General features: G+C 42.0%; 1 protein-coding gene across 5 annotated transcripts in view; it reads left to right on the forward strand.

Annotated features, from left to right (window-relative positions):
• THSD7B (thrombospondin type 1 domain containing 7B) overlaps positions 1-9,791 on the forward strand; it is a 355,621-nt gene extending 345,830 nt beyond the window's left edge. For all 5 annotated transcript variants that reach the window (XM_075757230.1, XM_075757233.1, XM_075757234.1 and 2 more), the window contains 4 exons: positions 529-611; positions 2,212-2,404; positions 5,934-6,021; positions 8,636-9,791. In XM_075757230.1, the coding sequence (XP_075613345.1) occupies positions 529-611; positions 2,212-2,404; positions 5,934-6,021; positions 8,636-8,717 (446 nt within the window). In that variant the 3' untranslated portion in view covers positions 8,718-9,791. The remainder of the gene's footprint in view (positions 1-528; positions 612-2,211; positions 2,405-5,933; positions 6,022-8,635) is intronic.
• Positions 9,792-14,195: the final 4,404 nt, after the last annotated feature.

Genomic DNA, 14,195 nt, shown 5'->3' on the forward strand with positions numbered 1-14,195 from the left:
TCTCTCAATATGCACAGGGTGAATGAGGAGAGAGTAGAAATAAAAAGGCAAATGTTCTTATCTAGTTCTATTTATAATGACTAGTTAAGATAATAACCAAAGTTTTATGTGCAAAGGTTGCCGAGTAGTTAAGAACTCATTAACATGTTTTTATTCCTATAGAAGCACAGACTTCCCCAAGTGAGGATGGGCAAAGGCGTTATGTGGATTATGTCTTCTTATGTAGATAAGACAGTAATGAGGACACAGAAGATCTGCATCTAATTCCTGATTCTGTCCCCAACTTCCTATGTGGCCTGTGGCAAATTGCTTAAATCTGTATATCTCTGTTCTCCATTAACAAGATGGGCATGATAATAATTCCCTGCCTTGTTAAGACAAATTAATTAATGCAGTGCCTACAGATATTATGCTAATGTGCTCAATAGGCTAGTATTTTACTATATAAAATAAGTAAGCAAGCACTGACATGATGGTGATCCGAGTCAAAAACATTTTCGAACAGGCACTCAGTAGTTTCTTTTACAGGAGGGTGTGCTCTTCGGACGAAACCTGCTGAAGTTCGGCACTGCAGCCCGGCGTGCAGAAAACCATTCTCCTACTGCACACAGGTAATTGCCTGCTGCAGAATATGGTTGAGAAATTAACACCACAAAATCTGTTCAATTAGCTTCTGTATCTTCAGTGCATTCCAGGACCTAGAAAATAGTTTAGTGTGTCCATGGTACCACCTCGAGGAAGTTGTGGGAATTTCAGTCTGAAAGGAAACCTTCATAAACCTGCGCAGACAAATGATGGGGTATTTATGTGGTGTTGCAAGTTTGGTTTTGTTCCATGGAGGAGTTTTGGATCATCTTGGCTTAACTTTCATTGAATGCTATTGTATTTTCCTGTAGAAAATTGACTGTTTAAAACTTCTGTAAAAGAGAAAATAAAAGAATATGTCCTCTCCTGCTCCTCCACGGACGCAGAAAGCCCCCATGAGCGTAGGGAAGCTGTAGCAGTGTGATCCCACCATCCCCATTACTGCCTTCTAAAGCAAAACCTGGAAGTGACCTTTTTTGCTGAGAAGTTGAGCATCTGCAACACCTGCTGAATCTTGGAGCCGCTGCCACTTCTTTGCCTCTGAGCAAACGTGAGCCCGGAGGTTACAAATGTCCCTTCCTGCAGTACCGAACTCCAAAGTAAAGAGCTTCCCAAAACACCTTATCTGTGTCAGTAGTGTGATGGAGTATAAAACCTTAAAGTAGCCAGGGACAGTTGGGGTTTAGTTATTTATATTTTGAAAATAGCCTCCACAGCTCTCAGCTTCACATGAATATCTGGTGGGAGGAATTACCATTGGAAGCTAGCTCATGGGCAATTGCATGTGGCTGAGAGGTGCTCAGAGCCTACCAGCACATAAAAATGACGGGTAAGCATGAATTTATTAGCTATAAAAACCCTTGAGACTTCACCTTTTGTCCAAAAAAAGCTCAGGATCATATCTGTCAACAAGTGGGGGATGTTGTGACAACAAAACTGATGTCAAGACTTAAGTTCTTATCACAGAGATTGTAAATCAATCACCTGTTTGGATTGTAACCGTGGGTATCAGACCTTGGACAGGCATTGTAATTATAAGATAATTAGGAAAGAAAAACAATCTAAATAAAGCTGTTTTAAAGTAGAAATCCAGAAAATGGAGTATCTATTTAGCAAACTACTGACTTCTAAGAAACGTCTTGAAGAAGCTGCTTAGACTGATCCAAGGCAGTGGATAATTGGCCATAAGAAAGCAAGCTTTATTTCAGATAGCCCTGTGAAATACCGGAGTGGAAATACATTGGGAGAGTTTGGGTCTGAAGTGGGATTGTTTCTCGTTCGTCTCTTCTAATCTCTAGCAGGGTCAGTGGGAAAATTGTTACTGGCAAGAGGAGTCTGGATGAAGCCACAGATGCCTGTTATTAAGCCTGTTAGCATGAAAATGTTTGTATGTTGCGCTTCTCTGTAATTACTGACTCTTTTTCAACCAATTCCCCGAGTATATATATTGGCTTTTGGAACTGAAATGGGTTTGTGGGCACCAGTTCCTGGCTTGTTTGGTTTGGTGGTGGTGAAGTTTTCCATGCACGATGTACCTTGGAGTTTCTTCTTATTTTGCCGACAATTTGCACTGTTCTGCGAGAGGATGCTATTTGGTTTAATACTGAATTCCCTTTTATCACCTAGAGAGGAGTCTGCGGTTGTGAGCGAGGATATACAGAAATAATGAGATCAAATGGTTTCCTGGATTACTGCATGAAGATACCAGGTTTAGAAGATAAGAAAGCTGATGTTAAGACCATTGCTGGAAAAAATAAACCTGTCAACTCAAAAATGCATGACATTTTCAAAGGATGGTCTATTCAACCTTTTAATCCAGGTGAAAAACTTAAATATGAATGAAATAAATTGTCTTTACAGTGTTTCTGTAGAGGAAAGGTACAAGCTTTGTAGATCATAACATCAGAGATTGTGTCTGGGAGCTGCAGAGCCGCCTCCCAGTTTCTAACTCGCATGCCATCTTTCATTCCTTTGTGCTGGTCCGGAGTAATCACAATCTCTTATGTTGAGAGATAGCAAAGACAGAATGAAGCAATAATATTTTGCAAAAAAGTATACTCATATGTGATTTGGGAGATGCTTAGAACTATTATCTGATGATGTTTGTAGAAGTAATATATTTGGACCAGGAAAGATATTGATCACTGGCGCTTCAGAAGATTCAGAGCGGAAAGTACTTAAGATTTCATTAAAGAAAACATTGGTTGTTTCTTGCCATATTTCAAAAGTATATGAAAAACATAGGGTAGAAAGTACAGAGTGTTAAGTGTTGAAGTAAAGATATTAGAAAAACAACAAAAAACAGGCAAGCTGCTGTGCCCAAGCAGTGCATCCCAAGTGGATCTTTGGCTTCCACACTGTAACATGCTTCCCAGTTGGAAGTGTGTACTGGATGTGCCCTGGCTGATCCACAGGACTGGTGCCGTAGCTGTAATAGCCAATTACCATGTTGACTGTTATTTTGCAAGATTAATTTAGTCAAAATAAATTTCTAAAATGCAAATAGGACTTTAAAATGGGAGGTGAAGGTGTCAGGCATGTCAAGGCTTACTGAAATGCATTAGCTCTCCCCATTTTCTAAAATACTGGCAGTGCAGCCTTCCCCCTCTTCTGTTCCCTGACATTGGTTTTGTTTCCTATTAGTTTGTAATGAACACAAGACTTCAGAAAACGTGTAGCAAAAGGTTCTGTTACAGGATTCAGGGAGCTGTAATTCTGTCTGATATATGTGATCACACTTTGAATGTTACATTTACATATTTGATTTGCATACAGTAGTTAACCTTTGCGTTGACAGTCTCTGAGCTAATAGAGCTCGGTCCAAAGCCTTTTAAAGTTGGCTGGTTTTTGATCAAACCCATCATCCAGAAGCCCACACAGTTCACCAGCAGTTTGAGTCACAGGTTTGGGGTTAATTGCCTTTTTGTCAGCATCCGTGGCCCTCAGTAGACTGTCTTTCTTAGGTGTCATCTCTTCAGCTGGTACCTTTACAGGGTTAGAAAAAGGGAGAGAGGTGTAGGTGGGTGCTGCAATCCTCTTTTTAAATCAGTGTTTGAGGCTGCAGCCCTGAAAGCTTCTGGTGGGCTTGACCTCAGTGCAGCATTTGTGAGCCAGTTCTCCCCAAGGGACTATGAGACAGAAATAGGGACTATGGAGCTTTTACAGAACATGGTGTTATTTAATTTTAGGGCAGAAATGTTATAGAAACAATATATGGGAACGGAATAAACGTGCTTCCCAGGTGTGCTAAGTGTATCACCAACCCCATGACATCCTGCATGTGCCCTTCAGACCCCAGCTCAAGGCTGGTCCTCTTCAAATCACTCCCCTTTGTCTTAACTTCTTGACAAAATATGTAATTACTCCCCTTAAACAGGCTCTTGGGCTTACTAATCTGGGCGTTTGCAATAATTACTGCTAGCTGAGCCAGGAAACCGCTGTTACCCACCAGTTACGCCGGTCTATGGTGAACGCTGCCTGTATGGATGGCATTTACCACCCTTCAGTACCATAGTCCTTTGCATTTGTGGATGTCTAAGGACTTACATCTGTCAGTAAAAGTATACATGCCTTTCTCCAGTTAATTTGTTATTTTCCTTACTGGTTACAGTTTGGAACACAAATTTTATTATGATTTAATGAGGTTGATGTTCTTTTAAATGCTCTGCAGGAGTGCTCAGAACTGATTTTGAATCAGGCTGTGTTGCTCCTTTCTTTACCACGCTCTGGGAGTCCAAGTTCAGGTACAAAACCTTTTTTCAAGTTGAGAGGCGATTTAAATAGCTTTGTTTAAATTGTAGGATGACATGGTCCAATGCCTTTACATTGGGGATGAAAAGCATAGCTGCCTTCATAGCAGACATGGTGGGATGCCTTCTTGCGGCTGTGACAGTCCCTTTGCAGGACTGCTGAATGTTTCTTGGCCATCTCCAGTTGAGAGGGCAACAAATTTCATATCCAGACTTCAGCAAAAAAACTCAATGACCCAGCCCTAGTGAATGGAGCTCTCCTCACATGGGAGATAAGCTGTAATTGTTTTGAGGCGAAAATCTGTGAGAGGTACTCAGCCTTTCCACAAAATCTGGAAGGAAAAAAAACCACAAACAGAAAGAATAGGATCTGATTAAATATGTTTCCCTTTTAAAAAATTCATAATTCAGAGATAAAATGTAAAACAGGCTCAGTGATTGTCCTGTGAAGTAACTCCCCACTCGCATGACTGAGTTTGAAACGGCCTCTGTCAAACCGTGTCTGTGGGCACGGCGCAGGTTGATATTCCTGCCTCCAGTACGTATTAACAGCTCTGCTGATAGGAATCAGCTCAGACTACTGCTGCATGGAAAAAATACCATCGCTGCTCCCCACAAGGAAAGCTGTACAGCCAGAACGGAGCTAGAACCAGAAATATTGGTCTTTTAAAAATTATTATTATTAATGCAAAGCTTGTAATTAAGGACCTGTCCAAATAACTTGTTTTGAGACTATCAGAGGGAGATGTTTCAACACACTCAAGCTCACATTTGCATGAGGGGTTCCTGCAAGGGTTGCAGGTGAGTCCTGGCATTGCAACCCAAACAGCCCTATCAAGAGCCTTACCATGTCTTAAACCCACTTACGTCTCCTGCTCCCGTGGGCCGGCTTTATCCCTCTTACTATTACAAAGCATATTCTTGGTTTTATTCTAAGCCGAATTTATTCCCATTTGTTGCCCAAGCATTTTTCACCTCTGAGTAGCTTTTTGACTTCTGCTCGCTGGTGTTTACCCTGATTGACCCCCAAGTATTTATGGAGAACAATCCCATCTCTTCTCACTCCTCTTTTCTTTAGGCTAAACCTAGCAGGTGTTTCCTGCCTTTCTGTCTGGGTCAGCTCAATGTTGAACTGCCTTTGCTCGAGCAGCCACTGGGGCTTCTGAGCGAATGTACCGCAATTATCTCGTGTCTCTGCTCCTTTCCACGGCCAGGAGCCTGGCCGCGTTGTATTTCCGCTGCTGCCCATAATGAACTGCAGGAGCTCAGCTGGAGGGAAGGTTATGAAATAACGCTGCTTTGGAAAACTGAGACGAAGAGTTCATTTTCTGTTTTCATTGAGGCAAATCTACACTCCTTACCAAAGTTAAGATTTAGTCTTCAAAACAATTGATTTTTATTGGAATCTTTTCTTCTGTCAAAAATGTGGAGTTTATGGATTATTCACAGCCAGTCCTTGCTGTGTTTCCCATCAGTGATGCTACTTATTTTGCTTGTTTGCTTTGTCTTTACTTAATCTCCTAAGAATTTGTGTATTTTAGAACAAAATTTTTATTCTCCACTTTTCTCCCCCTGTCCTTTTTTCTCATCTTCCAACAGATGGTAAACTGAAGATGTGGGTATATGGAGTATCAGCTGGCGGGTTCCTGCTCATAGTTTTCCTGATTTTTACATCCTACCTGATGTGGTGAGTATGGCATATATTTTGTCCTTAAATAAAAGCTAGTTTGCTTTTGTTTAAACAATCCAAAATGTATCACAGTGCTCTGTGTTGCAGAGATTTAATCCTCGAGGCTTTAGAAAAGGATGGAGATTGGATTACTTAACTGCCTTCATTTGGCCCCTACCTCAGAGTAATTTACAACTCTCCAAATTGTAAACGTTAACGGACGTAATTGTGAAGAAGTGTGGTGCCCATGCAGGGAAAGAATTCTTTTTGGTTATCAATAGGCCCTTGTATTTACTCAGACTTCTGCTGGGATTAGAAAGGGCTTTATATTGTATTCTTTTTTTTTTAAAAAAAGATAAAGTAAAACTGAAAAAAGGCAAGGAGGCTGATTGGATTGAGGAGCTGGCTTCTGCTCAAGGAAGGGCTAAATAGAATAGGGGCATTCAGTTGGAAAATGATGTTTAATGTGGGAATACAATAGAGATCTATGAAATCATGAATGGAGTAGAAAAGGGTGCTAGGGAATTTTTATTTCCCACAATACAAGAAGTAGGAGGCATCTGATGAAATGATCGTTTAAAATAATAAACAAAAGATTTTATTTTTCACACAGCGCATTATTACCTTGTGAGCTTACCGCTGCCGGGGACTGTGCATGCCAGGAAGATAAATGGATGCAAAGATGGCATAACAGTTCACGGGAGATTGGGTGTTAATTGTGGTTTTCTGGATGTATGCTCCAGCTCAGGAAATCCCTAAATAGGATTTTGCCGTGAATCCATCAGGTGGAAACATGTCCTGTGTCTAAAGCTGCTGTTACCAGCCACTCTTAGAGATAGAGCGCTGGGTGTACCGAAGCCCTGGTCTACGCCAGTGCGTCACTGGGCTTTGCTGCTGAGGGACATGCCTGCCCTTCTCCAAAGGAGCCATTGCCCCGGGCAGGGGTGGCAGGCCTAGCTTGACAAAGCTAGTGTTAAGCTTTCTGGTTTGAATATTTGGAAAGGTGCTGCCATTGATGCATCTTGGAGGATACGAAGGGAGCAATGGCCAGCATCCGTGTGTCCTGGAGAGGACGGAGAGGAACCAAATGAAGTTCAACAAGGGCAAGTGCAGGGTCCTGCACCTAGGGAAGAACAACCCTAAGCACCAGTACAGGTTAAGGGCTGACCTGCTGGGAAGCAGCTCTGTGGAGAAGGACCTGGGAGTCCTGGTGGACAACAAGCTCTCCATGAGCCAGCAATGTGCCCTTGCTGCCAAGGCCAGTGGTATCCTGGGGTGTGTTGAGAAGAGTGTGACCAGCAGGTCAAGGGAAGTTCTCCTCCTCCTCTACTCTGCCCTGGTGAGGCCCCATCTGGAATATTGTGTCCAGTTCTGGGCTCCCCAGTTCAAGAAAGACAGGGAACTACTGGAGAGAGTCTAGCGGAGGGCTACAAGGATGATGAGGGGACTGGAGCATCTCTCGTATGAGGAAGGGCTGAGAGAGCTGGGGCTGTTTAGCCTGGACAAGACTGAGAGGGGATCTCATCAGCACTTACAAATACCTATAGGGTGGATGTCAAGAGGAGGGGGCCAGACTCTTTTCAGTGGTGCCCAGTGACAGGACAAGGGGCAACAGGCACAAACTGTAACACAGGAAGTTCCATCTCAATATGTGGAAAAACTTGTTCGCTTTGAGAGTGACCGAGCACTGGAACAGGCTGCCCAGAGAGGTTGTGGAGTCTCCTGCTCTGGAGAGATTCAAAACCCACCTGGATGCCATCCTGTGCAACCTGCTCTAGGTGATCCTGCTTTAGCAGGGGGGGTTGGACCGAATGATCTCCAGAGGTCCCTTCCAACCCCTACCATTCTGTGGTTCTGTCCTGCAACACCCACAGCTGTCCCTTAGGACCATGGAGCTGGCCTGGGCTTTACGAACATTGATGGTGCAAGCTGCCCCAACCCCCGTCAGATCAGGGCAGGCCACCAGAGAGTCGCAACTGTGGCTTCACAGCATCATTACCCTCTTTCATCCAAAACCAATTTATTCTCTCTCACTCTCTTGGTCTTTCTCTCAGTCTCTCTCTTCAGTTAAAAGCTTAAATAACAGCATTCAGATGCTGCTTAGGAGTTGCAGTTCCCTTGTTTTCCAAGCTAGGTAGCTACCATTTCTCTGTGGCTTCACAGAGGATTTCTTTAAATAACATTACATAGTTCTCCATCACTCGAAGGCTGGTGTGGAAGTGTATTTCTCAATAATAATTATTGTTGCTTCAATACCGTACCAAAGAAAAAATGAGAATATCCCACTCCTAGACAGTTCATGTTTCAATTTTTCTGCAAGGTGTTCCTTGTTTTGTCAACTGTGAGAAGACACGGGAGACAAATATGCTTTATTTCCTCTCCAGATGAAGAGCAGAGTTGGCTGCCCGTTTTTGGCAGGCTGTGTGTCCGTACCACACACGTAATAGCGCACAAGCAGATCCGTGTGGTTTTTCTTGGAAGTAGTCCCTGTACCGCAGTGTCACCGAGTCGCAAAATGAAATAGCTGGTGTAGGAAATTGATTTTTTTTTTTTGGTTGAAGTTTGGTTTTTGATGGCGTTTCTGAGCTTATTACAGTTTATAATTTTGTCTCCTGAAATATTTTTCTTGCAGCAAGAAAACAAAGCAGCATCAAAGCACTCCTCCACAGCAGAAGCCTCTAACCTTAGCCTATGACGGAGACGTTGACATGTAACCTAAGAAAGAAATCCAAATGTAGACATCGACTGCCTTAACTGCTTTCTTTTTTGGAACTCTCTGACTTCTCAGTTTTTTGAGGAATCTTCTGATGTGTAATATACTGGGCAGAAGTATTGCAAGCTTAAAATTTTGCCACCTCTTTATTAAAAAAAAAAAAAAAAATGGAGTCAAAGACTTGGATCTTGTGAAACTTTTCTGAAGAGACCAGAAAATACATCTCTTCCTGTTGAGCAATGGGAATAAAATAGAAAAAAAAAAAAAAAAGAGAATCTACAGACATCAAAAAGAATTAGTAAAAAAAGGCATGACAATCCTGAGGAAAATCTGACATTTACTGTAAATGACAAGTTTGACACAGCATCATTATGCACTATATTAGTGCAGCGTTCTTTATTCTTCACATATTTCAACAATGAGTTTTCTAGTGTTTACATTTCGTTCAAAGACTTTAAAACCGGATCATGTATTTTGAGAAACACGAGGAAGAATGAGTTGAAGTGTCTGAAGTTACCAGGTTTTTTAAAGTTTCTTCCTTCTTATCCTGTTTTTCGGTCTGGAATATGATTTTGTTTCATTTCCACCTACAGGACAGCATAAGGATCGTTATGAAAAAGCATAGGTGGTTTCTTAACCGAGAATATTTTTTAAAGAGTTGAGTAGATAGGTGTTTTGATGAATGGCTAGAGGATTTGGTTGTTTAAAAAGTATTTTAAATTAAATTAAATTAAACCATGTAGATACATTATGGCCAGTTTAAATTGTTATTCAGTTTAATTAATACAAACTCTGCTTTTGTATTTAAATTTTCTTATCTGAAATATTTATAAATTCTTTTTTTGAATTTAATTACCTGACCTTATTTAATACACATCAAACACAAATGCAGTTTGTAGAAGGTCTTGCTTTTTTAAATGTTTCAAAACCACTGAGAAGTTACATGTCGTAAACATCTGGGAACATTTGAAGAGGGTAAGTGTTCATAATAGTGTGTGTCGCAAGTAAGAAAGTGCCATCTTGTGGTATTGACTTGTATTTATAAGCAAATAAAATGCTAAAGAGAGTGAGAAAATTGCTTCTGGTATGTTGAATTAAATGTGTGTAAACAACATTCGTTATTAGTCTTTTAATGTGTCTGAGATTGCTCTCGGATTTCAAACAATTCTGGCATGTTTTGTGCGGTAGTGATTAGTGAAAGAAATATTGTAGACAAGTACAAGTTGAGAGAATAATTGCAGATCTGGAAAACGCTTGGTCTTATTTTTAGCTCAATCCTCCTGCTTATTCCAATAATTAGAAAGAAGAGGAAAAAGAACTGTTACCAGTCTGGCACCTATGCGGTCCTTCTCAATCCGGAGGTACGTCAGAGCAGACCATCACAAGAGAAGGGTATGACTAGGGCAGAAGGCAATGCTCGTCTCGTTATGTTGCTGTTCACAGCTTTGTAAAGTGATTTGTATATTACAGTTTCATTGAAAAAATGATGGAGTGGTAGATAGGTTTCCTTCCCCAGGTCAGGATCCCACCTATCCAGCGTTTCTCCTGCAGCATCAAATTGAGGTGATACTGTGTCATCAAAGCAAGGTCAGGAACACGCTTTCCTCTTCCTGCATTTTTTTAAAAAAAAAGGCTGATGGAATTGCAAGGGGAAATTGTCTCACCTATTTCTGGCCCTAAAGGTGTTCTGCTGGCCCTGCTCTCTACCATAGAGCGATAACTGTTTATGGTATGAAAAGCAGGATCTGGTGTTCCCCAGTAACACTGGGGGCCTAAATCTTTTTAGTGATGCTCTGTACTGTACCTTTGAGTAGCATGTATAGAGTAAGAGTTACAAGGGGAATAATGATCTAGTGTTACTAGGAAGAATACTACCAGATCTTAATATATTTTGTCTGTGGGATACAATGTGAGGAGAATAGTACTCTGAATAATGAAGGAATAAACTCAATTAAGCATGCTGTTCAAAAAGGCATTGGAGTGGGAAAATTGGTGTAATAATAACAAAAAATGGAAGCTGCAACATGGGGTCATTGCCCTCAACATCAGGGTAGATTAGAGTCCAAGCCATGATGTCCCGCGCAGGAGATGCGGGCTGTACCGTGAACTGCTGGGAGAGAGAAGGAGCTCCAGGTACAACCCTGGGCAGCGTGTGTTCATCCTGAGCAGATGGATCTGGGGTTGTGCTTCAGTTTGGTGGCCTTCACACTCTGTGTCCTCACTTGTGCTGTAGCACCTTCTGGCCAAAGCCCCACGGGGTCTCCAAAGGGAGTGGCCATGGTTCACGCTGGGGCCGAGGGATGTCATCTGCTGCAGAGCTGTTGCAGTTCAGTAATGCCCTTTACGGAATGAGTGCACCTGATTGAAATTGTAAAATAAAATAAGAGGGGAAGGCTCGCAAGGCTGCTGTTAGACAGCTGCTGCCGGGCATGCGCTGTGTCTGCTGGCATGCACGTGAATCCCGCGTCCGCTCGTTGGACAGCGCGCTGATTCAAATGTCATGATGTAATTGCAGTTATTTGATAATTTGGGATTGAATTAAGCTGTGCGATTGAACCGAGGAGCTGGTGGCCCTGCAGGGTCCGTGAGGCTGAGAATGCAGCGTAAGGCAAAAAAGGGAATTGGTTGTTTAGACAGATACCAAAATTATTGCTGTTTGTAAGAGCCCTGGGTATCCTGCTGGGAGGGATGCCCAGCCTCCCGTGGGAGCACTGCAGTCAATTCCTGCCCTTCAGAGTCCAAAGTGAGTCATGACGTGAAAGAAGGATTACTCCCAATTCTTGCCTATTTCGGGGTTTCTAAACTTTATGCTGAAGTAGCTGGTGGTGACCCCTGCCAAAGACAGGAGAGAGCTCTTGGTGCCGTTCGGGAAGGTAATTCCTATACCCCCAGCTAGGGCATCTCATTAAAGACACGATGTCGTTGTGAGTAAAAGCATCTGCAAGTGAAGCGTTTGCCAAATGCCCTGGCAGTCTGTCTTGGTAGTTAATAACCAGATAATGAAAGTCTGCATTTTGTCATCTTTTGTTTCAACACTATTGATTTCAAAGTCTGCTGCCAGGTGTCTTCTACTTTGGTATTACAACTGTAAAACATACAATTGTTTTTTTTTTTTTCCTGGGTTTTTTTTTTTTTGAGATCTGTCTTCTGTGGCATTTTCTCTCCTCCATTCCAAGACCCTCTAACGCACAACAGTAAAACAGCAGCAACTGAAATAAGACACCACAGAAAACAAATTACCAAGAAGTATTTGAAGTGTTGCATACCTGCATCATTCCTGCAATTATTTCGGTTATGCTCAGAAATGGGATATTTGCATGCACAGGTACCACGTCTATGCATATCATTGTGCCTAAACACTGTGAACACCTGGGCTTTTGTATGAGGTATGTAAAATCAAATGACATTTTTTTCTGCAGAAATATCTTGAATTCTTGGGGAGCTTTCATGTTAGTAGGGCTGGATCCCAGCTGTACTCCCCTCCAGCAGCCATACCAGGACTGTCACTGAACACTTGAATTTGGGTGCTACAGTCAAGAACAAAGACTGTAATTTTCTTTGCTCTGAAAGCAGAGTAGTGTAAAAAATTCCTTCAAGACAATGTAGCTAAAGACTTGTAAATTAGCTTGTGCTTGTATTCATATGTGTCGAAGAAGAGCCTAATTACTTAGTTTTCTTTCCCTAGGTGCACTTACATTCACGGCCAGTTTCATCAGGAAATGAAAAAAATACTATCTTGGGAAAAAAAAAAAATTGGTTGAGCACTTCCAGTTTGGATTAGTCCTGATAAGTATGAAGTTATCAGAGATGAGGTCATTTGCTGCTAAGGTGGCATAGCTGGTTTCTTGAAAGACTTATTTTTTGTAAATACGTAACTTAATTTGCACTTACGAATGGAAGGAGAGATGTAATTTAAATACAATTTTGGGGCTTGTTTTCACTCCAGAGGTAGCAATGCAGAAAAAAATGATCTAGCTGAGGTCCTTTTGAAAGATGGATCCGGTTACCTGATGTATTAACATGCCTCGGGACAGATTACAGTTCCGTCTGGTTTAAAATCTAATTTAAATGAATTAACTTCCACATTTTACAGCTGTGACATGCGCCTGTCCTGGACAGGAGCTTGATTTATATTATCTTTATGAAGATGTATCTGTGCGCATACTATTACGTGCCATCAATATGCGTGTGTTGCTTGATTCCCGGAGCCACGACCTGACAGGTGACTCTGTTACTGTCATTTAACTGCTGACATGACTTGTGCCACCGGCCGTACCGTTAAGCGGTCATGATGTGACACGACCTGACTCGTAACGCTTACGACGGGTCACGCCTCCTGCTTCTGTCAGATGTGGGAGATAAAGTAAGTCGTGTGTAACTCCTCCTGGTCTTGCTGCATCTGCTTTGCTGGCCGGGGACGAGCATCTCCCTGGGTGACAGCGGCCCCCCCTGCCCAGCGTAGCTGCACATATGGGGACGGGATGTGTTTGGGAGTGTAACCGATCGAAAAAGTTGAACAACTCTGTGGTTGCCTTAAAGAAGTCTGTTTGACCCCTCGGGATAACTAGGACTAGAAACATGAGTGTAAAGAACCGAGGAGTTCACCTGAAGTACCGTTAAATAAATGGAATCGCACCCAGCTGTTTCTTGTTCCTACCTGGCAGAGAGAAATGCGAGTCTGGCCGTGAAGTCTGATGGCACGGGACCCCGCTGTCCTTGGAACGGGTTGGTACTTGGCCACGCTTTGTGACTTGGTTGTATTTACATTTGGGGAGAAAAGACTAGGTTTGAATGAAGAGTTATAATAGTAATCATGGCTACAGGATGCTTTCTGCATAAATTTTTAATACATACCCTTTTACTTTCCAATCTAATACAGTTTATTCTTATTTTTTAATGTAAACATATGGTAAAATGGTCACATATGAAATGTCTGTGAAAAGAATCCAGAAACCCTATATTTGCGCTCGCTGGTAATTATGCTCATTTACTTTGATTACATGCTTTGTTACAATAGCGTCTAGAATGGGCTGTAGACGGATACATGGGTTAAAGCAATTTATAGGATTTATCCTGTCTGGGAAGAGATGTTTTGATGGAATGAAAAATCAGATTCAATTTCCTCTGTTAAGGAAGAATGTTAATTTTCTCCTCTGCTTTATGAAGGTTCACCTGCATGTTATGAATATTGTGGCTGTTACATGCCAATATGACATTTGGAAAAAAACCCCTCTTCAAACATAATAACAGTGAGGAATCTTTCAGCAGTACGCGATGAAGCGGAGTACCGAGCATTAATTTTTCAGATGAGGAAGATGGCAGTTGTAATTTTATGTTTTTTGGGTGCAATCTGGTTCCTACCCCAGGTGAGCAGGCTTCAAGTAGCTTTTCTGCAGAAGTGTCTGAGCAGATGGATGAAGCCCAGAAATGGTGTTTCCCAGCTGCTGCCGTTGCCCGGTAATCACAACGCTGTGCAGCA

Source organism: Balearica regulorum, chromosome 6, assembly GCF_011004875.1.
Source record: "Balearica regulorum gibbericeps isolate bBalReg1 chromosome 6, bBalReg1.pri, whole genome shotgun sequence".
Classification (NCBI taxonomy): domain Eukaryota; kingdom Metazoa; phylum Chordata; class Aves; order Gruiformes; family Gruidae; genus Balearica; species Balearica regulorum.